We start from the raw sequence: 25,649 nt of genomic DNA on the forward strand, positions 1-25,649 counted from the left end.
GCAAGCATTACAATAACTTTTGTTCATGGTAGTATCTTTGCTTTGAATGCACTACCCAACTGTGGGACCTTACAGAGACAGGTGTACTTAATCTGAAATCATGTGAACCACTTTTATTGCACAAAGATGGACTCCATTTAACTTATTGTGTGAGTTCTGAAGGCAATTGGTTGCACCTGAGCTTATTTAGGAGTGTCATAGCAAAAGGGGTGAATACTTATCTAATGAAGACTTTTCAGGTTTTCATTTTTAATTGATTTGTTTTTTCACCCCACCCATTATTTCACACATTGAAAGTGTTGTGAAAATCAAAGTGGAAAAAAATCCAATTTAAATGCATCAAGATTTCAGGTTGTAATACAACAAACTGTGAAAACGTCCAAGGCGGGTGAATACTTACTATAGGCACTGTGTGTGTGTGTGTGTGTGTGTGTGTGTGTGTGTGTGTGTGTATATATATATATATATATATATATATATATATATATATATATATATATATATATATATATATATATATACACACACACACACACACACACACACACATACACAGTGGCTCTCAAAAGTATTCACCCCCCCTTGGACTTTTCCACATTTTATTGTGTTACAACATGGAATCAAAATGGATTTAATAGAAGTTTTGCCACTGATCAACACAAAAAAAGTCCATAAAAATAAAATGTACAAATTATTCTAAATTAATTACAAATAGAAAATAGAAAATATTTGATTGCTTAAGTATTCACCCCCTTTGCTATGACACACCTAAATAAGCAGTGGTGCAACCAACTGTCTTTAGAAGTCACATAGTTGAATGGAGTCCACCTGTGTGCAATTAAGGTGTTTGACATGATTTCAGGTTAAATATATCTCTGTCTGGGAGGTCCCACAGTTGGTTAGTACATTTCCTAACAAAAACTGAATCATGAAGACGAAGGAACATTCAAATCAAATCCGGAATAAGGTTCTTCAAAAGCACCAATCAGGGGTAAGATATAAGAACAATTCCAAGGCACTGAATATCCCCCGGAGCACAGTAGGCGAGAAGGGCACTAGTCAGGGAGGCCACCAAGAGGCCTATGGCAACTCTAAAGGAGTTACAGTCTTCCACGGTTGAGTTGGGAGACACTGTGCATACGGCAACATTAGCCCGGATGCTTCACAAAACTGGCCTTTATGGGAGAGTGGCAAAAAGAAAGCCATTGTTGAAAAAAACTCACATCAAATCTCGGCTAGAGTTTGCCAGAAGGCATGTGGGAGACTCTGAGACCAAGTGGAAGAAGATTCTATGGTCTGATGAAACCAAAATAGAGCCTTTTGGCCTCAACGTTAAGCGCTATGTTTGGCGCAAGCCTAACACCGCACATTATCCTGAGAACACCACCACTACCGTGATGCATGGTGGTGGCTGCATCATGCTATGGGGATGCTTCTCTGTGTCAGGGCTGGAAAGCTCGTGAAGATAGAAGGCAAAATGGATGCAGCAAAGTACAGGGAACTCCTGGAGGAAAACCTGCTGAAGTCTGCAATAGACCTGGGACTTGGGAGAAGATTCATCTTCCAGCAGGACAATGACCCCAAACATACAGCCAAAGCCACACTGGAGTGGCTTGAAAACAAAAAGGTCAATGTCCTGGAGTGGCCCAGTCAAAGCCCAGACCTCAATCCAACTGAGAATATGTGGAAAAAGTTGAAAATTGCTGTTCACCAAAGGTCCCCATCCAACTTGACAGAGCTTGAGCAATTTTGCAAAGAAGAATGGGCAAAAATTGCAGTGTCCAGATGTAAAGCTGGTAGAGACTTATCCAAATAGACTCATGGCTGTAATTGCTGCCAAAAGTGCCTCTACCAAATATTGACTCAAGGGGGTGAATACTTATGCAATCAATTATTTTCTGTTTTGTATTTATAATTAATTTAGAACAATTTGTAGATTTTATTTTTCACTTTGACATTATGGACTTCTTTTGTGTTGATCAGTGGCAAAAACTCCTAATTAAATCCATTTTGATTCCTTGTTGTAACACAATAAAATGTGGAAATGTCCAAGGGGGTTGAATACTTTTGAGAGCCACTGTATCCCACACAGACAGAGCTCCTTTTCCCACTTACTAATTGAGAAACTGTTGTGCAAATTCTGGCAAGGTGGTAAATCAGTGCAAGTATAAACTTGTTGTGCGTATTTCTCTTCTCCATCAATTTTGTTTTCCCAAAGTATGGTCAATGTCAGTAAAATAATGTGTCCATCTTTTTTGTTAATAGTTTAAAATGGATATCAAAATGTTCAGCAGAGTTTTAATACTGCAACAATATGATACCTGTTCCACCCGAAAGAAAAAAAACAAACACATTCTGGTTTGAATATGGCAGTTGGGACACTTAACTCACCAAATTGTGCACTTTGGTATGTGGGTAAGGAAAGTCCTATCGGTAATTGGGTTGGATGAATATAGCAATTGGAATAATGTGCTCTTAATTCATATGAGGCCCTTAGTTTTTATTGTCACCTTCTGATCAACTGGTTTGCGCATTTGTGCAATTTCTAAAAGCTTCTTGCTTACTGGGCTTCTAAACCTGTTTTTAAGATTAAGATAAGCACTTCTCAAAGTTTTTGCCTCTCCATTTAGTATTTTATCAAGGCTTTATAACAGTTGTTTTTTTTAAAGCTTTGTCTTGTTTTGCTTAGCAGGGTGCAAGAATGCAGTACATATTCTAGCTTGTTGATGTCTCAACATCCCATGCATCCATCTGTGAAATTATACAGCACAACTTAGGAGTCCCAGGTATTACAATATTCTATATACCCTTATGGAATAAGGCATTACAGCCACCCATTTCTAGCAGTGCTTCCAGGCACTTTAGAAACTTACCTCATACTCACGAGGACATCCCCATTGCGATAAATAAACAGCAGGATGTTTTCTTGTGTGACATCATGGAAATTGGCATTCTTTTCATTTGCGAAAAACAAATCCGGTTTCCAGAGACATTTGAACATTTTTGGATCTACAGTGAGAGCATCTGATTTGAAGTCAGCTGGTAGCCGGAGCCTGGGATCATTCCACCGCTGCCTCAGGAAGATGTTTACTCTGTAATCCTGTAGGTAAATCGGACACGTTATTAACATTATTGGCAAATTAAAGATATGTTGGGGTCTTTTTTGGCCACTTATATTTATTGATTTTGATCATTTTAACAAACTGGCCAATGATTGAGAAAATAAAAGTTAACCTTAACACATAGTTGTACAGTACAGCTCATTTGTAGTGGTGTAGTGTAATAATAGAGGGTAGCCCTTCACAAGAAAAACTCAATCAAAAGACCAAACTGCAAGCACTGTCAGTTGTTTCATTACCGATTCAAAAACTTTGAATGATAACTGCTGATTTCAGAGCTGCCCATTTCCGTTAACAAGCATTGTGAAATGAAGCACCTTTTTCATGTAGTTGTCTGAATTCACTGTTAGTTGCTCGGGCAGGTTAGTACTCAAGAGGCTGTTTTTAGGGAAGTAGTCTCACACTATTCTGATGCAAATTGACAGCAAAGTCAATTTTTTTTGCAAACCGACAGCAAAGTTAAGCAAAGTTTTGTTAAGGACTGTAAGAGTCATGTTAATATATATATATATATATATATATATATATATATATATATATATATATATATATATTTTGCACACACATACTGCTGTGCAAAAGTCTTATAGACATGTTGCATTTTTCTACTCTGAAGCATTATGAGCATCAATAATGTACTCAAGGCCTCCACTACTATTTTCTACTATTAAAACAACCTTGACTTGCATAAACAAGGAAAAACATTGAGTGAAATAGCTTGCATCACTCGATTTTCAAGGTGTGGTATCCGAAGCATAATCAACAAGTACAGATAAACATCATCTGTAATTGACAAACCCAGGACTGGAAGACCCAAAAAGCTGTCTAACAAGCATGAGCAATACTTGAAGATAATATCCTTAAGGAAAAGAAAGAAGACAAGCATTGAATTGACAACAGAACCGGCAGAAGGCTCAGGTGTCGTTGTCCATCCATCAACAGTCCAAAGTACCTTTGTACCTTTTAGTCTTGTTCCCCTTTCTTAACAGAGGTATTCTTACTGCAACACATCCTTTAAGTCCTGATTTCAAGAGTGACCTTCGTACTGTTGATTTCATGGACAACGACATGCGCATTTTTTAGTTATTTTCTTTATGACTTAAAAACAAAATATTCGACATTTAACTTACGTATTTATAGACATTATTTAAATAATGAAATTAATTATTAAAATGAAATACATTTTAAGGACTTTAAGTGTGCGGTCTACTTTGTTTTTTGCAAGAAATGGCTGTTTTGAAAAATTCTGTCATCGTGAGTCAAACCTGAACACTTCCAAACAATCAGTGAATATCAATTTAGAATTGCTTATCACCTCTAAAAAAGGCCTGCAGCTTTCATGTGATTTAAAAAAATAAATTGTAAGCTCTAAATAATTAAATTCAGGTTTATTATGGAAACAGTAACAATAAGAACGAGTTGTTTACAACTCAAAATACAGAAGGAATGTATTTAGAAACACAGTACGTGCCTTTTTCAGTACTTTTTGTTTACAAAGGTGTTCTCATGAACCGTAGGTGCTTGGATTGGGGTTTGTGTTGAGTATGCTGGGGAAACCTGCGATTTCAAACTTATAGTTTGTCTGGCCCGGTGGAAGCTTTCAAGCAGTAATTGACAACCACTTCTTAAACACTATGCCCCTGTTCACTGCAGTTTCATTGATACACTCGCCACTTCAAACAATTTCTCTGGTTCTACAAGTCTTACAGTGATCCTCAACGGTTCATTTGAAAGGTAAGAACTTGGACTAATTAGCTGTCATTTATGTATTTATTTAAAATGTTCTATACTTATTTATTTATTCATTTATTTATTTATTTTTTAAACAGTCCCTTTAGTCATAGTCACGCCCCCCCTTACTGACTCTCCATGCCCCCCACTTTGAGCACCACTGCAATAAGGTAACATTAAAAAGGAGGATTGGCTATTATGTCACATGTTTAGGAATAATGGCCTCTATTCATCAAAGTGCCAGTCCCAAAATTCTTTCCAAGGATTGTGACTGTTTTTCACAATCCAAAAAACTGCTTCTACCACACATTTGCCTCATTTGCATACACTGACTTCAACAAATCGGAAACTGCAGGTGGCTCAGGAGTAAGGAGTAATGTTTTAAGAATCTTAGACATGTATAGTGAAGTAGTTAGAAATTAAATAGTAACAGGCCTTAGAAGTAAAGGTAAGCTCAATTTAACTACAAATGAAAAAGAAGCGCTAAAGGATGATAGCATCATTACAAGACCAGCAGATACAGGTTTGGTTAGAGGTAACCCAAAAATGCACAAAGAAAAACACCCAATGCGAATGATTGTTAGCACAATTGATAACCCAACATATGTTACTGTGGAAATAGCTGAAAGGCAGCTGCATCCACATGTTGAAAGCTTACCTAGCTATGTTAAAGATACAACACATGTTCTGAAAATGATTAATAATGTAAAGGTTAAACTTTCACAGAATACCACTTTATTTTGCATGTCTGTAAAATCCCTGTAGCCCAGTGCTCCCAGCCATGAAACTTTAGAAGCATGTAACGAGGCACTGGTAACACAGTAGATAAGAACATGATACCTACGAAAGAAATATTAAATATGATCAAGATAGTTTTAGAAAATAGTTATTTTACATTTGGAAATAGAAGTTACAAAACAGAATGATGGCACAGCAATAGGCTCAAAATTAGGTATGCATTTTGCAAGCACGTATATGGGCAAATGGGAGGAAATGTTATTGAGTAAACGAGGACACATGGAGAAGAATCTCTTGTACAGTTTTATAAATTAGCAAATGAATTTGGTGGATTTAAGGTGGACAAAATCTAAAATTGAATTCTTAGACACCTTGGTTAAAGTTGATCAAGGATCTATTAAAACAGATCTTTACTCGAAACCTACTGATATGCATCAGTACCTACATATGTCATCTTCACATCCTATCTATACTAAAAGAGCAATTACTAAACGACTGGATATAAGGATAAAAAGAATTTGTTCTGAAGAAAATGACTACAAAAAACAGAGAAAGGAATTAAATAAATCTTAAGAAATGAGGATATAAAGAACACATTTTTCTGTTCTGAATGCCACTTATCTAATCTCCATTTGTGACCCCTGGTTCTTGTTTCTTTTTTCAGGTCAAAAAAGTCCCCTGGGTCAACATTGTCTATACCTTTTAGGATTTTGAATGTTTGAATCAGATCACAGCGTAGTCTTCTTTGTTCAAGACTGAATAGATTGAATTCTTTTAGCCTGTCTGCATACGACATGCCTTTTAAACCTGGGATAATTCTGGTCGCTCTTCTTTGCACTCTTTCTACAGCAGCAATATCCTTTTTGTAACGAGGTGACCAGAACTGAACACAATATTCTAGGTGAGGTCTTAGTAATGCATTGTAAAGTTTTAACATTACTTCCTTTGATTTAAACACTTCTCACAATATATCCGAGCATCTTGTTGGCCTTTTTTATAGCTTCCCCACATTGTCTAGATGAAATATAAAATATAGGTCAGTGTGATACTGACTAAACACACTTTTTACATACTGCAATACTGTATTAGACCATTGGCATTTATATTACTACATGGTACATATAACACATTTATTTTACTGCAATAAAAAAATAGTAATTAAGGAAATAAATCTGAAACATACAAGAAAATCTTGGCTTTTTATGATCTCATTACCCCGTTGTATACCTGCATGATATTGTAGGGTAGTCAATCTTCATTAATGAAACAGAATGTTTCTTTATGTGAAACAGCATTTTAGATCCAATGCTGATAACTTTGTTTTTAAATTGGCTAATTAGGCTGCAGTTTATGTATTTGTCTTGTAAAACTGCAGTACATTTACATATTGGTATCCTCCAGTACTATGTATTACTTATTTTATTTATTTATTTATTTTTTAAATGTCCCATCTGCCCAAACGACTATTGACAAATTAGACGTGTCCCGGCTAAAGAAGAAATCAAGAAAAAATTAAATAAAACACTCCCCAAATGTATGCTCAAGTTATGACTAATATGCATAAAATATACTTTGACTTCCCACACCCTGACTACATAGCAAAATCTGTGCCATCTTTATAGTACAGAAACGGTTGTGCTTTTGATTATCATTAGACTTCAGTGCATAATTAAGTTCAGCAATGAGATTTCATTTTTCAACCTTTCTTGTATATATTAACAAACACAAAATTAACAGGAGTGTATAATATTTTGATTCAGAGTTACAGTTGGAAGTTTGCTTGTTCGTTTATTATTTGTTTATTGTATTTATTTATCAGGGACACATACAATTTAGCCAGTAGGCTAATTTCCATTGAAGTGCACAATATAAGTATTGTACCGGTGGTATAAATACATATTTCTAGTATTAAGGACGCAGTAGATCATTTCAGATTCTTGCTGGATTGATTGTCTAAAAAAAAAAAATGAAAAAGGTGTGGGGTATGTATACTTGTAAGCATTTTTTATGCAGCCTGCTATATTGATTTTAATACATTAACTATCATTACTTCCATTTGAACAATCAATTCACATCAAAGCATAACTTCAGACCACGTGCAGTCGTCGTGACAATTGCCACGATTACCTTTAATTCTTAGTCTAAGTCCACAGAGCTCCCTGCTGTTTTGTTTAATGTATTTTCAGTTTATTTTTGCCTGGTGGCAGGACCAATGAAGTGCAGCTGATTAAATGCTGGTCAGAAGGAACAGGATTGCAAGCTTGTGACAGTATCACAAGTGGTAAATACTTGTTTTTGCTTTGGGTGGCTTTTTTTAGGTAGGGTAAAACTGACCTGAAGTGAGACCACCTGTGAAAACAGGTACAGTACCTGACTAACAGAATCGCAAAAACAGTATCAGTAATTACATGTACTACATGAGAAGAGTTGACCAATGACTAACTATCATTACTCCTACTACATACTACCAACCCCCTGCAATCTGGGAACACATAGGTCACCTAGAGGATCCATAAACAGCAGATGTTGCAGAAAAATTCAAAGATTTCAAAACTATTCCAGGAAATCTAAAATTCTGTGAAACACTAAAGCTGTTTCCACTGTTTAAATTACAGCTGTGTAGCTGCTGTTTAATAAACTTTATGTGCAGAGTTTGGCCAACACCTTCCTTGGTCACAGGGTCTACCAGGGGGGTACTGCTAAGAACACAAATTACCTCATTTGGCTGCTGGTTTAAATTAGGGCCCACATTCCAAAATACTTCTCAAGTCACAGCCTTAATTGGTCAAAATAAATGAGCTGTTTCATCCCTTTCCAGCTCTAAATCTTTCAAAGAGCAAACATTAACCCTCTTCTTCGGCTTTGTTCAATGTTTTCCGACACTAAATGTCAAACATTTCTGAAGGCCACTGAAAAGAGATTTTGTGTTGGGCGCCAGTGTGAAACTCAAAGATGGAAACAAATGTCAAACAGCCCATAAACAATCCCAGGTGTTGCAGAGGTCGAGGAGAGCTGTATAGGGGAGCTTTGTAACATGCCTGTGAGGTTTATACAGATTTTGGATTTTGGTTTACTGTATACTGTCATTTGAACGTTGCTGTTTGTTGCACGACTGTAAGCCTGCTGAATACTATCCCCCATTGAACGATGCCATCTATTTATTTCAAGGCAATTTAAGCTCAACAGCATTCTTTTTTAAGCAGTTAAACACTTTTTTAAAACAAAAAGTAAAAAAAAAAAAAAAAATCTGCTGTTTACAAAACTGATGCTTTAGTTTAAGTCAGCCTTCATTTGTGCAAAACTTGTACGTAAACAAACAAACCTCTTACAGTACTTTAAAAAAAAAAAAAAAAAAAAAAAAACATTTACTGTGGTTTATAAAAGTCACTTATTTTAGACTGTCAAACCTTTTTCAAGTTTAACAAATCAACCCGTTCCATCAAGGTAAGCCATTTGTTTTTATCCATTATAATGTCTCCAATTGTCCTTCGATTAACATTATATGCCTCACTTGGGCAAGAAAACATGTGCGATGTCTTGCTGACTTGCTTTATTATTTTCAGATGCATACATGCAGATTTTTGCTCCGGTGTTAAATGTAGGGTCTACTCACCATTTTGTACTTATTGTTTTGCTCTGGGAGCGGGAGTGTTGATGACATTGGTATGTATGTTCAGTTAACAATGAATTAGGAAAGCGAGTCAAAGGTTAACTGCATAACTTTGTTGTTTTAATTGACCATGATTATTTCACTGGCGCTACAATGAGGGAAACTACAATGCTTATATTTACGTTTGCTTGGCTTGGGAAGTTGGTGGATGGCGGACAGCGGGGTGGCAATATAACGGGTACAAATAGCACTGTTTTTACATTGGAGACATTTGTTCAGAGAGAATAGCTGGCGGTATGCGAGGGTGGAGTTATAAAGGGGCCGGTATAACGCAGAACACCTGTACTACAAGATTATACTGTCTTGGTTTCAAAGCAGTCATTAGTCCTATCCAAAAACATATTCAATTGCAACATCATGTACCTTTAGAACTGTGGGCTAAAAAGTTATCTATTAGACATCCCCTCTTTAATTAATAGAATCCTTTAGTACTCCTTGTAGCTACTTACAATACATGCAATGTGAAAGTAGCATGATTCAAGTCAGCCGACACAACCACCAAGTTGCTTTCTGGCAGTTTTCACCATCTCCATGCTACTTTCACTCATATTTCACACAACATTCTTATTATGGTCAAGGAAAGCAACTGCAACGGTACTTTTTAAGTCCACCATATCTAGTTTGAACATGTTACAATTTATAACATTGTTAAATAAATGCAGACATCTAATTTCTCTTCCCTTGTTAAGTCAGTTATTTTTAAATATTGTACACTTTGTATTTCCTGCAATCACATTCTTTCTTTAAACTAGGACTGCAATAAAAAGGTACGTTTTGACCTTCGAAGGTTCTGAATACGTTACCAAAGTTCGATGGTACTAATTTGCATAATATACTAGCAACGTTACCATAGCTACTTGTTTATATTTGATTATTGTTTGATATTATTTTACAGGTAATCCATATAAATGGAATTTACATGTAGTTTAAAAATACATTATATAGAACAGCAATCCTGTTTGTATAATTTAAATAAAAATACACCTTATGTACATGTAATTGAGGCTGCTTGCGCTATATAAAGTAAGCTTGCATTCCAGAAGCATCTTATTGCGACCAATTAAAAGAACTGCAGCTTGGAGCTCCCGAGTGGCACATCCAGTAAAAGCACTCGTGTAGAGTGCTGGATGAATCCTATAGTCTGGACATCGTCGGTTCGAGTCCAGGCGGACTTAGGCAAAACAAAGCTTTATTTAACACGTTCCAAGCAGGTTATCAGTCAGTCACATTTTACTACTACTAAAAATTAATAACAATAATAACAATAATAATAATAATAATAATAATAACTTATGCTTGTCAAGTGACCCTGGAGATTGGCTGTGCCTCCATGACACATCAACAGTCGCTTGCACAATTTGCATTCATTATTTTTTTTGGTTGTCTGGGCATTCAACCAAAAAATACCAAACAGCAGAGGGGTTGAGAGACATTTCTTTCAATACAGCTTACACTATACAACGCTGTGCTGTCGAGATGGCGAATGAAGAAATTAAAAGTTCTGTCTCTGGATAACACAAGCTGGAGGGGGAGGGGCGGACAGCTGAAATTAATTATTAGTGTTGGCGTACCTTTTGGATGTTTCAAAACTAGGGGTGCACAGATTTTCTTGGCCGATACCAATAGCTCGTTGTTACAACTTCTACCTATACTGCACAGTAGAAATGAAATGTAGCCTAATCAACGTCAACTACAACAACTTTTGTTAAATTCTTATTTTAAAGCATACACTGCATAAAAAGCAGCTCAACCTACCTTTAAGGGTAAAGTTGGGAGTCTTGGATAATGTAATAAAATATTGCAAAATTACTCTTAAACAATCATAATTACTAAGAACATAAGAAAGTTTACAAACGACAGGAGGCCATTCGGCCCAGCTTGCTCATTTGGTTGTTAGTAGCTTATTGATCCCAGAATCTCATCAAGCAGCTTCTTGAAGGATCCCAGGGTGTCAGCTTCAACAACATTACTGGGGAGTTGGTTCCAGACCCTCACAACTCTGTGTAAAAAAGTGCCTCCTATGTTCTGTTCTGAATGCCCCTTTATCTAATCTCCATTTGTGCCCCCTGGTCCTTGTTTCTTTTTTCAGGTCGAAAAAGTCCCCTGGGTCAACACTGTCAATACCTTTTAGAATTTTGAATGTTTGAATCAGATCGATCACATAGTCTTCTTTGTTCAAGACTGAATAGATTGAATTCTTTTAGCCTGTCTGCATACGACATGTCTTTTAAACCCGGGATAATTCTGGTTGCTCTTCTTTGCACTCTTTCTAGAGCAGCAATATCCTTTTTGTAACAAGGTGACCAGAACTGAACACAATATTCTAGATGAGGTCTTAGTAATGCATTGTAAAGTTTTAACATTACTTCCCTTGATTTAAATTCAACACTTTTCAAAATATATCTGAGCATCTTGTTGGCCTTTTTTATAGCTTCCCCACATTGTCTAGATGAAGACATTTCGGAGTCAACATAAACTCCTAGGTCTTTTTCATAGATTCCTTCTTCAATTTCAGTATCTCCCATATGATATTTATAATGCACATTTTTATTGCCTGCGTGCAGTACCCTACAATTTTCTCTATTAAATGTCATTTGCCATGTGTCTGCCCAGTTCTGAATACTGTCCAAACAATTTTGAATGACCTTTGATGCTACAATAATGTTTGCCACTCCTCCTATTTTTGTGTTGTCTGCTTACTATACCAGAATCTAAATCATTAATGTGGATTAGGAATAGCAGAGGACCTAATACTGATCCCTGTGGTACTCCACTGGTTACCTCGCTCCATTTTGATGTTTCTCCTCTAATCAGTACTTTATGCTTTCTACATGTTAACCACTCCCTAATCCATGTGCATGCATTTCCTTGAATCCCTACTGCATTCAGTTTGAGGATTAATCTTTTATGCGGGACTTTGTCAAAAGCTTTCTGGAAATCTAAATAAACCATGTCATATGCTTTGCAATTATCCATTGTCAATGCTGCATCCTCAAAAAAATTAAGCAGGTTAGTTAGACACGATCTCCCTTTCCTAAAACCATGCTGGCTGTCTCCCAGGATACTGTTACCATATAGGTGTCGTTTACGGTAAACTTTGAGACATTTCACAGTAAAGGCACTCACTACTACTACAGAGCTATTGGAGAAAAAACAGACTAAAGTGTTATAGTAAGGCCCATCTAACAAGCTTTTCACAATAAAACTTAAGAATGACATCAGGTCTGGGGCATTTCGCCCTTGCAATTTTATTATTATAATACAGGTGCAGTCATTATGATTTACCCCAACAACGTGATTCTGTGTGTTTTAGGGTACGCTGACACTGCGCTGGGGCTTGTTAAGCGCTAGAGGGCAATACCTAGTTAGAAACTGCTTTAACTATAGATTAATAGCAGGGTCGAGGTCACGTGCTAAAACTAAAGAATAACAAAAGGGCAAAGCTAACTTCTAGTAAACTCTTTTGTGTAGCAATAGCCCAAAATAAATAAACTGTGCAGTAGCATATATCAATAAGTTAAAGCATGCTTTTTCTTAAGAAATGGATACATGCATTATGCACGTGAAGGTGGTTTTATGTTTTCCTAGTTATTATAAAAAGTTGTCATTTATTTTTTTTCAAGAAAACAAAAATATACGGTAGGCTACTAAAACCATTCCACAAATATTTTCTTATATCAGTAATAGCTAATAAAACAAAACTCGGGTAGCCTACAGTTTGACATGTAAAAACAGAATTTGATTTATATTTTCTCAGGACATTTATCAGTTTTAACTTAAAATAAACATGACAAGAAAGGTTTGTAATTACTGTTTACAAGTCACTTCTCATGCGCAATTTTTTAAAGAACATATTCTGTGGTAGAAAGGTATAATCCTTATGCAGCAGTATTTATGATGCAATAGCAATATTACGACCTTGGCCAAACCAAATATGCATTGCAATTGTTTTGTTTTTACACACTGCAGACAAAAAATACAACATAAAATAATAATCATTTGGATATAATTTTGGGATCTTGTGCCGTTTACAGTTTGCTTCTATCATGTGTACATCCAAAGTTATTAAACTTTAAAGTTGACAGTTGAGCTTTTATTTGAAATACAAACCAGCGCTTGGCGATTTCGTCATTCAGAACATTAAATACCGTAGCCTAAGTGTTGATTATTTTGTTTTTAAACACATTATCTTACACGTCTTTCACATTTCCACATTAAACGTTCCATTATGAGTTGGCTAATCTTCTATCTAAAACTATCATTGAGACTGTAAAGAGATATTCAGGGTAAAAACAAGAACACGATTAAATACCAAAAGAAAATATGAATTAATCCCTTAGTCTTTCTTCTCGCACTGTGGTGATAAGTTTGCCCTTGTGTCCTACATTGGATATGAACCGAACAAAACTGACATCATCTTGACTAAAGATATTGTTGGAACACTGAAGCAGGGCAGCAACGTGGAAATGATGAAGCTTGGTGGTAAGTGTTTTTTTTTTTTGCTCGCAAATTATATTTTATTGTTGAATACTGGGAAGCTCTCATTTTTTGTTATGTACTGATGCAATTCATGAATCTATCTTGTACTTTTTATTTTCTCAGATGCCAATAAACTCGCTAAATCAAAAGCAGAGTTGGAGAGACAGCAGATTAAAAATGATGTTCAGAAGAAAAGAAAAATAAAGCTTTATAACAATGAAAGCTGCCATCCGGTTAAAAAGAGGAAGCTTGTCAATAAGACAAAGGTACTATGTTATAGGCTACAAATTTTGTATTTATTTATTTCACCAGGAAATTTACCTGTTGAGACCGAGGCCTCATTTACAAGGGGGTCTCGGAACACATTTTTAAAAGATACTAAAAACAATAAAATATGTAGGCTAAATGTAGTGCTCAGGTTGTATTGGGCTACTTCAACTCCAAAATAAGTAAACTCAATTTTAAACATTAAATTCCCTTTCAAGCTAGTGCTATTTGGAAAGTGTGTGCTACTGCTTATACTAAAATACGTTTTATTTTCGTAAAAAGACAAATGTCATCGCACAGTTCCCTTCACTGCAACCGCCCGACCACATTTCACCTATACAGCACCGAACCCACATTGTACCTGCTCACCTGGCAAAGAACTGCTGCAGAATGAAAAACAACGGGGAACCATTAACAGCCTGAAGCGGCAAATTGTACATCTGCACGAAGCAGTCGGATCTGTTACCAAAGCTGCGAGAGAACTCTTGAACGCATGCAGAGTCACTATGAGAATGAACCACTGGAGACCAAGTACTATGCAGTGCCACCGTTCTGTCAGACATTGTAATCAACAGCATTAGCCTGGAAAAGGAAGTGGAAATCCATGTCTTGAGCCGAGGAAGAGTGGAAAGATCTGCTGCATTGTTGTTCAGGGCGCTCATTACAACTGAACGTTACCACGAGTGGGCAAACAATGTAAATTATGATGGTCCCAGAGGCAAAAAAAGGGCTGCCTACGAACCTGAAGCACATTCTATGGGGCTATTTGCACAGGCGTTTCAGAGTGGAACCACAGCACAACAGACTCGTAAGGGATTGAACAAACAAACAGCTCCGAATACCTAGAAGAACAGACATCATGAAGTGATGTTGTTAAACACCATGGTGTTTACTGTGTAAAAACTTAAAGCATTCGTTTTTGTATGCAATTTGTTCAAAAAAACATTGTATTCACAGTACATTCTTTATGTGTATTTATTTGGTTTACAAAATAATCCTCACACACCCCAACGTAACGTAGAACACATTTCTTAACACCCCTCCGCCACAACACGTTGAATAAGCGTTGATCCTCCTCCCCCCATTCGACCGCATATGAATCACTTAAATTCCCTTCCCCCAGGTGAAGATTTATTTTTGGTGATTAATGGCGCACATCCACAACAGCGAAATATCAAAAGAAAACAACACGTTGACGAATGAATCTCTTAGTCTAAAAACAAGAAACAGCTATCTTCACAATCTCTTAAATAAACAAAACTATATATATATATTTTTTAGAACATTTTCTTTTACACAAAATAATACAAACGTGTTAACTGTAAACATGTAGAAAAAAAATACATGGCAGCTATGGAGTCTGTAGCCTACATTAAAAAGAAAAGCTACCGAAATTGGTTTATGCCGCAAGATGGAACAGCACAAAACATTGTCCTTAATTTAAAAAATATATATATTTCTATACTGTATTAAAAAATAATATTCAACACAAACTACACCGCAAATGAATAGGAATCACAGAGCTGATATCGGGAATGTGCCAACTGAAAGCGGACGGTCAATATAGCCTATAACCTATCAGAAGATTAAAAAAGAAAAATCATGCTGTGTCACAAGGGAATTCAGTGATAGTTTCTAAAGAAAACAGCAGGCATTTTTATTAAAGTGCATGTGCTTATTTTCGATTTGTCAAATCCTTGTTCTTAAAAAGCTCCACAAGGTTATTTAGCTCTCGGTATTGAAAAGTAAACAAACACATTGATTAGGCTAATAAATCTTTGTCTCTATGCAAAGGTGATACGTAGCCTAGCTTACTGTAGACAGATGATAGGCTAAGTGAATGCTGCAAGTGTTGTTGTTGTTTTTAAACACATTGAAACACTTTTTGAAATTTAACATGTGTACAAAAGCAAAACAGAAGCTTCTTCAGACTTGTTCCTGGCAAAAATAATACAAATGCTCTGATTAGAGCATGACGAGAATTTACAGCCTTTTTTGATTGTACATTAAATAAAGTGGAAAAAATAAAAACGAGACTACTGTTTGCTTTTGCTGTTTATTTTTGTAAAGCGCCATGCGACACTTGCACTAGGCTGCTATATAAATTAAATTGGTATGGTGTAAACGGGTCTTGCCCTTTTAGGATACAACACAGCGGGAGCTCTGCTCAGAGAACTGGATTACATAAAGAAAGTGTTTAGTGTCTGAGGCTGCAGCAAACGGCAGCGAGGAAAGGGGCAAGCAAGCATGGCTGAGGAAGACAGCCGCAAACATTGTGACTCCATATACCCATACTGAAGAAGTACAGTCCCTGGGACGTTATTAATTTAGTTCAGGGGGAAATTGGGCAACCCTGTTAAATTATACTGAGATAAGTTTAATTTTATGATAGCTAACTACATGTATAATACCAATGCCAATAGTCAGCCTCTTCTAACACGTTTCCACTGTTGTATCCAACTCTTACATACCCAGGTATGGGTAGATTCTGTTTGGGAAGGGTTGGTGAGGATGCATTGTTGACTAGCTGACGAAAATGCGTAGCCCAATGTTATGACGTGTTTCAAGGCGGCCACTTAAAAACTTGGCATGCATGATTAATCGAATTCAGGTGAAGCAGCAGAAAAAGTACAACAGTAGAAAACGACTAATGCATCAGGAAGAAATAAGATCGGAGACGAGGAAGAAGCTATTAAAACTCTGTCCGATTACCACGATAAACTAGCGTTCCTGCCACATTAGTTCGTAAGAGACATGTGTAGTATACTGGTGCACAGTGCTTATAAACAAGGCCAAGAAGATACAGTCAAAATTCTCAGTTTATTTCTTCAGTATCCAAGAAAGTTAGCGTAGTTGTTATTAGTCACAGTCCACAAATCTTGCTCATGCAAAATACACTTCCAGTGCAGTACATAATTAATACAGTCCCTCTAGGATTATACGAAAGAACGTAAATTTTTTACGTTTTGTGCTTTATAAATTATGCTACAATGTATGCTTTATTAAATCAAACTATTATGTTGTAGCAACTTCGTATCACTGTACTTGCTCCTGTACTTGATTTACAAAATCTTTTTTTTTTTTTTTTCTGTTGACAATACTGTCTAACCCACCGACTGTAGCTGCTTGTTGATGTTTAAAGCATCTCTAGCCCAATATAGAATAGCTTCACTTTGTTGTTACTGGTTGCACTAGATCTCAATTAGTTGCAGCTTCATTATTTTTCTGTGCTAGTGTACCAGCGATCAGGAATTATTTACCAAAAAACAAAACAAAACAAATAAACAGATCTGTCGTATTGTAAACTTGCTTGGCACAGACCACGCTCTTCCATTGTTTTTTTATTGTGATATACAGTATTTGTGCTTTGTTGTGAATGCCAAGCACAGACAAAATATACAATTAAGTCAATGTTATAAGTCCTTTAAGTTCAACACCAATAAAACAGCACACAATACAAGTGTCATAAATAATTAAAACAGTCAATGCAAAAATATTCTCATTCCAATAACAGGTTGACCCTGGTGCCCCACCCACAGCCTGCTCTGGCCCGGGGTCACTCAGATATCTTGCCATACATATTTGTATACACTAACTGCAGTAAACTAAACTGTGGTGTTTATGAAAGCTAGACACTGTATATTGTACAACAGCCTTCTTTTAAAATAGCATAAAGAGCCATGTGTAACCCAGTATTTCTGAAACAGTGATAACCATTTAGTAACTGTTCCAAGTAACAAAAAAAGAAAAAAAACTATTTAATAATTTTCTTCATTAAATTTATTGGCAAATTTCTGAGTTTGGTTAAAATGTTTAGTGAAAATCTAAATGGTTTTGTAGTAAACTAAGTTGAAACACAGATACGTGACACCCTTATACTCGAGATACATATAGACAGTTATGAATACACTTTAAATTATATTTAGGGCTTCTGATTTTCGGTTTCAACTGATAAAGCCCGATAAAACACCCCCGATACAAAAAAATCGAAATCGGTTGATAGCCAATAAACACCAGAAAACACCTGAAAAACTGCGGAAATTGTTAATCAATTCACGTTGACTTTACCCTTTTCCCATTAAAAAATAAAACCTACTACAAAAATAATAATAAATACATTTCCCAGTGCTGCTGGGCAATGTCCCGCATTCCTGACTTGCATCTATCATTGATTCGTTCTGAATACTTTAAACCCGCCCCAACTACTAAGTGACAGCAAATTCCTACATTTCTATTGGAGACTCCGCTTGCGAGATTTAAAACGAGATTACAATCAGGATGGAGGCTTGTTAGCGGGATTTAAAGCTGTATTACAGTTAAGATACAGAGGATTTAACACAGAATTGTGGCGAAATTTACAAAAATGCCTACACACAAAAACCCCAGAAGAATGTGCCCGTAACCATAGGGATTTCGTTGTGGAAGACAGCACAGGAAAGAAGGTACAACTTAAGTGTGCAAGTACTGTCGAGTTACTGAAAGTAACCGAAAACACTAATTTCATACAGTATATCACAAACGAAAGCCTCGAAATTATTATTTTTTTTACATACAACTCGAAAATAGCTAAAAATAAGCACCGAAAAACACAATTAATAAAACCCGAAAAACAGAAGCCCTAATTATATTGCATCATTCTGCAACCACTGCTACAGGATATCAACAGTAGCATAATGGCTTTAAAAAAATATTTTCCAATGTTCAACTGAAGCATCCATCTTCCACAAAATTACTAATACACAGAATTAACTAAATAGCTAATTCAACAACCACTGACTTGTAATACATCAATTGTTATGCAAAAACAGCTAATTTGATGTTCCGACTTTCCATACTCTACCGTATGAAAGATGAAGAAAAAGGTACTACAAAAAACTCGGTTTAAAATATTGCAACTTAACAACAACTGAGAAAAAAGATTCTCCCTGCTTTATCAAAGTGACTTATCTGGTGATGTCTCTCGTAGTGATATCCACCACAAGTTTACACATGTTACTAAAAGAGAACACAAAGCAATGGAACTGGTCCTAACTGTTGAGCACATCTGACCAGTAGTCATTATCATACTTGCCTTTTACCTTACTGTCAAATGTGGTTTCAGACAATGTTGGTCTTCATTTCTACCTCATTCGCTTTCCATAACAAAAAACAAAACACAAAACAATAGAAAATGTTTGAAGCATGCGTATGGTGGGCAGGAGTTGGATGCTTGTCATTGGATACACAATGTTTGTATAGCACTTTGAGATCCTGTGTGGATGAAAGGTGCTTAATGCAAGTTTTATTCCACTCCAGAATGTATCCAAGTGAAATTTGATATGGTATACATCCAAAGGGTGAAATCTTACAAAGCAGTAATTTTTAAAGGAAGAGTTACTTGGCAATAATATCAAATATACAAATAGAGGCTTACATGTATAAAATGTAAACACATGTAACTTTGTTAGAATAAAAAAAAAACTGTACATTTCTAATTTGAGGATGCTGAACAGATTGTTACTGTAGATCTTGTGGTCCTCTAAATACCCAGCAAACATAGATTTCACTGGATTTACTCGAGGCCTTTTTTGAAGTAAAAACAAAGGCACATTTTTAGAAAGGAATACATCTAAATCGCATGATACAAGCAGCAAATCACTTATTTTGAGGCAACAGTTAATGTATTGCTCAGATTAGTTTCTTGCTACTTTTCAGAAACACTGCCTTGGGTTTTTTTCACTTCGACTATGATGAGTCATTTTATTTTTTTTTAATGTAGGGCCTGCTTTGGGCAGGTGGGTGGGGGGTCTTGAAAAAAGTACCTTGCTGTAGTTCATCCACATTTGGGTTGCCCCCTTACAGTACAGGCATTACAAATATATACAGATTGCTTTTTGAAGGTTTTGCCTCCAGTGTTTCATGTTAAACCTCTTGCTGGAATATCACCACTTCTTTTTTATCACCAGCTGCTCACTGCAGCTGAAACAGCAGGTTAGGGAAAAATAGACTTAATACAAAGAGTACAGAGTTTATTAATAATTTACAACTACAGTAGAACCTAACAGTTACTAACAAATTGACAACAGAGGATGTTCTGAAATGTCTAATTACTTTTCTATTATGTATTTAAGTGCAATGTACAGTAAAACGTCTTCGCCTTTAACCTGGAGAATGATAAGAGAGAGAACAAAGCCAGGGGAGCTGTGTTTAACTGTGAAAGTTACTTAGCATCTGATCATTTCACAGCTGCATTCACACTGGGTCCATTTCAAACGTACTCGGTCTGGTTTGTTTTGTTTGAAACAGTGTATCAATGAGCTTGCTGTTCACACTTACCTGTAAGCAAAGGGACCAAGTTTGTTTCGATGCAACCTCAAGTCTTTTTTGGTCCTTTTCCATTTTTTTTCAGGACCGAGCCTGTTTGTGTTCACAATGCAGTTTTCAAGTGCACTCGGTTTGTTTATATGGTGTGTGAACAGGATGTTTACAATATCCTGCAAGGCATATTGAAAGATGGCAGCTGTTGATGTATTGCTCCGGTTTTTAATATAGCATGTTTTAGATAATTACATGTTGCTGTGGAAGAAAGCACTGGTGGAGCACTTCGCTCATTTAATTAATACATTTCTTGAATGCCTACAGTAGGAGAATGCAGTTTGCACAATTCTGCACGGTTCTGCTAATGTCGGCATTAAGCAAAGTAATTTGAGAAAAGTGAACATATTTTACTATTTTTCTGAATTTTGTCCAGTTCGGCTATCAGAGCTTCGGTTTCTCGCACTATCCGTGTAGTTTAGGATTTCCACTGATGCCGTAGCAGTTCTGAAGCTATTAACAAAAATAGCAGTATATCAAATAACACAATAAGAGTTTAAAAATTAAACATCGGGGGCTCCCGAGTGGCGCATCCAGTAAAGGCGCTCCGCGTGGAGTGCAGGATATGCCCTATAACCTGGAGATCGCAGGTTCGAATCCAGGCTATGTCACAGCCGACCGTGACCGGGAGTTCCTAGGGGGCGACGCACAATTGGCTGAGCTCTGCCCGGGTAGGGAGGGCTTAGGTCGGCAGGGGAATCCACGGCTCACCGCGCATCAGTGACCCCTGTGGCCGATAGGGCGCCTGTGGTTCTGCAGTGGAGCCGGCACTATAGGTCTGGTGGCATTGCTGTGGATCTGCAGTGCGAAAAATGACGGCTTGGCAGGAGCACGTTTCGGAGGACGCGTGTTCCAGCCGCCGTTTCCCGAGTCGGCGGGGGGGGTTGCGAGCGGTGAGCCGAGGATACAGATAATAATTGGGCATACTAAATTGGGGAGAAAACCAGGGTAAAAAATTGGCCACGACTGAATTAAAAAAATAAATAAATAAAAAAATAAAAAATAAAAGAAATAAACATCGGGTGAATTTATTGCAGATCATAACAACTCATTATTTTCTTTATATTTTCATCTACTCAAAACATGTTAAATGTACAAAAAGCCAGATTTTACAAAAATAGATCAGCTTTTACCATTTAAACATGTGATATACACAATCAGAATGATTAAATAAATAATCCATAAGATTGGTTATTTTATTTTTGGATGGCGCTAACACACAACCTAATACATTACTCTGTTATTAATTTGCTGAGCACGCTGATGCAGTTTTGTACTTAAAAAATTACAATAACAAAACCAGGATTATTAATAATTATTATTATTATTATTATTAATAATAAAGTTTCTGACTGGGCCAAAAAATGAAGGCTGAAAATTGTCACAATCTCAAATTTTCCCAGGAAGTCTGGTAACCCTAGTTCCAAAACATTTTTTGTTTTTTGCTCTACTTGTTTACGCAAAATGTTTACTTCCTAGCCAGGTTACCTCGTATAGTTTGTTTCCTATGTGCAAAAGGGCCAAGTCCAGCAGTTCACACTGACTTTTAGCAAGTGAACCAGACTCAGTGTGTTTAACAAACGGACCGAGACCACCTCTTAGGTGAACTCGGTATGGTTTGTTTCCCAAGCGGACTTTGTTGTTCACACTTCACAGCAAACGTACCAAACCTCTACACAGACCCAGCGTGAACACAGTTGACTGGTCAGTTCTAGTGTTAGTAACTTTCAGGTTCTACTTAATCAATGAGACTCACATTTTATTTCAAGTCAATTCTCCTCCCCATCTATACTAAAATACGTAACTCTGTGCATGGAATTGTTCCAGTAAGAATAACAGGTATTTTTAAAGCATCTCAATGCTTTGGATTTTACAGAATACAAAGGGACTGGATTCTCAAAGCTATTTTTTCCAAATTGTCATTAGCACTTTTTTCAAATAAAAGAAATGTAAAAAAAAGAGAGAGACTTACAACAAAGCCATCATTTATATGTTTGAGTTGTTTATTTCTGGTTTGGTTACTTGAACAGATTTTATTTTTCTTCTGAAAAAAAAACAAACAAGTAAGCAAGCTAATGATCATTTGGAGTAAAGAGCTTTCAGAGTCTAACCCAATGCATTTAAATGTTCCTGACAAAACATCTCCAAATCATTTTCTACTGTCTGATAATGTAGGAAAGCACACATTTTGCACTGATTGATGAAGCATACAACTGCATTTCAACTTTGGATAAGAAAGAGAAAGATAGGCCAGAGCTTGAGGAACTGGTAAAGAAATCAGTACATTTTCAGAACAGTTTCATGTATCCATTAAACAAAATACAGTTAAAGCTTTGAGAATACTGCACCTATGAAAATGTTTCTGTGTGCAATCTGGGCTTTATGGTGCGTTTACACTGGCCATTTTTAGGACGGCTTTGGGCCGTCTGATTGTCTTTTTTCTGCGGTTTAAACGCACACGGCCGACTCTCAGCTGTCCTAAAAACGGCCAACTAAAGACGTGGCTCAGCGCCAGCATAGGTCCGTCCGAAAGGCAGTGTAAACTCACCCGACTTTATGACGGCTCACGCACGACATGAGTGCCGCTCGGCTCCTCCCCCATGGAATCTAAACAGGAAGAAGCTGCAGTGCCGTTGCAGCGTCACAAAAAGAGAAGAGCGACTTGAGACACAAGTGTCCTCAATATTTGAATTTATTAACTGTTTATATTGGGGAGTATTTGTAAATATCTACGTTTTATTATTAAGTTGTCATCAAAAGTGTACATACCCCAAATATCCATACATTGGGCTATGTACACTTTTGATGGTAATTTTTCTGCTTTGTTAACCAGGTGCAGACACCGGTGGACGTCAAAGAAACAAAAGTGTAATATTTGAGTTTATCAGTGAGAATTATTTAAAAAAACAACACTATCAAAAATAAATTAATACAAAAACTATCCTGGATTGTGTTTTTCCCAGTTAATTTATTGTAAACCACTTAGTTACTGGTTTAGTTTCAAACACGCTTCAACACACTGTCTTTTTGTTGTTTGTTTTTATTGTTATTTAAATAAATATTTTGATTGTGCCAATGATTAGCTTAAAACACAGAATATATATATATATTATATATATATATATTTTTACAAATGTTTTAGTTTTTTTGTTTGTTTCTGACAACCGCGGCGTGAACTGGGGAGAGCAGGAAAGCAGAGCTGTCATAGTGTTGTGGGGTGAAACTCAAATCCAGAGTGCGCTCTCAGCAGAAACACAAAATAAATACATATACCAAGAAATAGCGGCAGGTTTGGAGAAAGATCTGTGCAACCGCCTCTCTGCCCTTTTTGATTATAGTCGATCTGTTACATAAATTGTGTTTTACATGTTATGTTCTAAGTTTTAAATAAAGATTGTTTTAATAATTTGCGTTCCCTGTCATTTTGTTTTTTAAAAAAAGGAATGGGCAGCAGTGTGGAGTAGTGGTTAGGGCTCTGGACTCTTGACCGGAGGGTCGTGGGTTCAATCCCAGGTGGGGGACACTGCTGCTGTACCCTTGAGCAAGGTACTTTACCCAGATTGCGCCAGTAAAAACCCAACTGTATAAATGGGTAATTGTATGTAAAAATAATGTGATATCTTGAAACAATTGTAAATCGCCCTGGATAAGGGCGTCTGCTAATAAATAAATAATGATAATATTGTTTTGAATTACAAACAATTTAGATAGTGTACTTATTACAAATTATTAATATTATTATTATTATTATTTATTCATTTGCTGTAGTAGCATTTGTAACAAAGCTAATTTGAAAAAAATAAAATTTGTTAACTACAATTGTATACAGTAAATGTTTTTTCTCTGGTATTCCTGTGGCTGCTTAGCCTATTTTAACTAAAAAATAAAGGACTTATGCATCATACAATTATGTATATATACAAGGTGAGATAATATCGGTGAAGAAACAGAATAGTGTTATTTTGAAAACAAAAGGGTCTTTATTATTACAATAATAAACAGCAAATTTACTAATCTTATTCAAGGTGAAATCCTTCACATAACAAATGGGTCAGGAACCGCTATGTTATGTCAAATACTGTCTAAACGAATAACCATTTTTTCGTAGACTGCAAGATAAGTATGTATTTTTTAACCCTTTGCGGTCCATTGTCGGACTGGGTCCGACATTGCAATTATTCCTCACAGGTCCTTTGTCGGACTGGGTCTGACATCATTATAGCAAAGCAAAGCAATTGAATGGTTTTCTCTGCTCCGGAAAAAGCAGAGAAAACCATTCAATTGCTGAGTGGGAGCGACAGGAGCCGAGACAAGCCGAAAAAAAAAAAAGGCGTATCTCATGAATAGTCATACATGGTATCTGGTATCAGATAACGGGGCGGTCGTAAGTAAACAAGTTGGCTGACTGAATCAGCGCACAGAAAACACGGAAATTTGCAGAGCTTTTTTGAGATGTTATAGTAATAAAATAATGACTTGGATCGCATTATTGAGGAGTTTGGTGATAAAACGAGTGATCAGGAGATGATCGATCGGTATGTACGACTATTATTATTATTTATTTCTTACATAGGTGAAAGCAATAGCGAACGAAAGGGTGGGGCGGGGCTGGAGATGCCTAGTGAGTGCTTTGTTGATATGCAGGGCCATTTAAACCTGTTTGACTGTGTATAATAAATGGACCGCAAAGGGTTAAGTCCCCGCAATATGAATACAACACTGTATTGTTTGTTTGTAATACCACTCTGCCTCTTCCGCTTTGTGGTTTGGGGAGGGGAAAACTTGTCATCCCTTCAGTGGTCGTTATGACGTCACCAAGCACGTATTGTAATTTAGGTGGTGTGCGCACACAACCGCAGTGTAAACGCTACGTGAAAAATCATAAGAATCCCCGCGATCGGTTGGACCCGAGTCGGTTTTGGTCCGAGGTGGCAGTGTAAACGCAGCAATAGAGACACAATCAACTTCTAATCACTTATTGATTTTATATAATTTTTACACCACAGGAGCCAACTGTAAACTAAAGTCCCTTCAGATGTTCACATGTCAGCCTTAACCCTTTGCGGTCCTATATCGGACCTGGTCCGACATCGCAAATTTTCCCTTTCCGGTCCAATGTCGGACCCTGTCCGCCATCATCAAAAAGACGCAAAAAACAGGTCTCTAGTCGTTTTTTCTCCGGAAAAAGTCGAGAAAACCATTCAATGGCCGAGTGAGACCGATAGGAGCCGAGAGAAGCCGAAAAAAAAAGGGCTTATCTCATGAATACTGATAGACCCGACACCACATAG

The 25,649-nt window shown here is 36.7% G+C and overlaps 1 protein-coding gene across 3 annotated transcripts in view; it reads right to left on the reverse strand.

Moving 5' to 3' along the window:
- Positions 1 to 25,649, reverse strand: part of LOC117421439 (glycine receptor subunit beta) — a 49,688-nt gene that overhangs the window by 18,955 nt on the left and 5,084 nt on the right. For all 3 annotated transcript variants that reach the window (XR_009329635.1, XM_034035885.3, XM_034035886.3), the window contains exon 5: positions 2,874 to 3,100. Coding sequence is in view for 2 of the 3 variants with exons in the window: in XM_034035885.3 (XP_033891776.1) it covers positions 2,874 to 3,100 (227 nt within the window). In the remaining variant the exon portion in view is untranslated. The remainder of the gene's footprint in view (positions 1 to 2,873; positions 3,101 to 25,649) is intronic.

The sequence above is a fragment of the Acipenser ruthenus genome, chromosome 1 (assembly GCF_902713425.1).
Source record: "Acipenser ruthenus chromosome 1, fAciRut3.2 maternal haplotype, whole genome shotgun sequence".
Taxonomy (NCBI): domain Eukaryota; kingdom Metazoa; phylum Chordata; class Actinopteri; order Acipenseriformes; family Acipenseridae; genus Acipenser; species Acipenser ruthenus.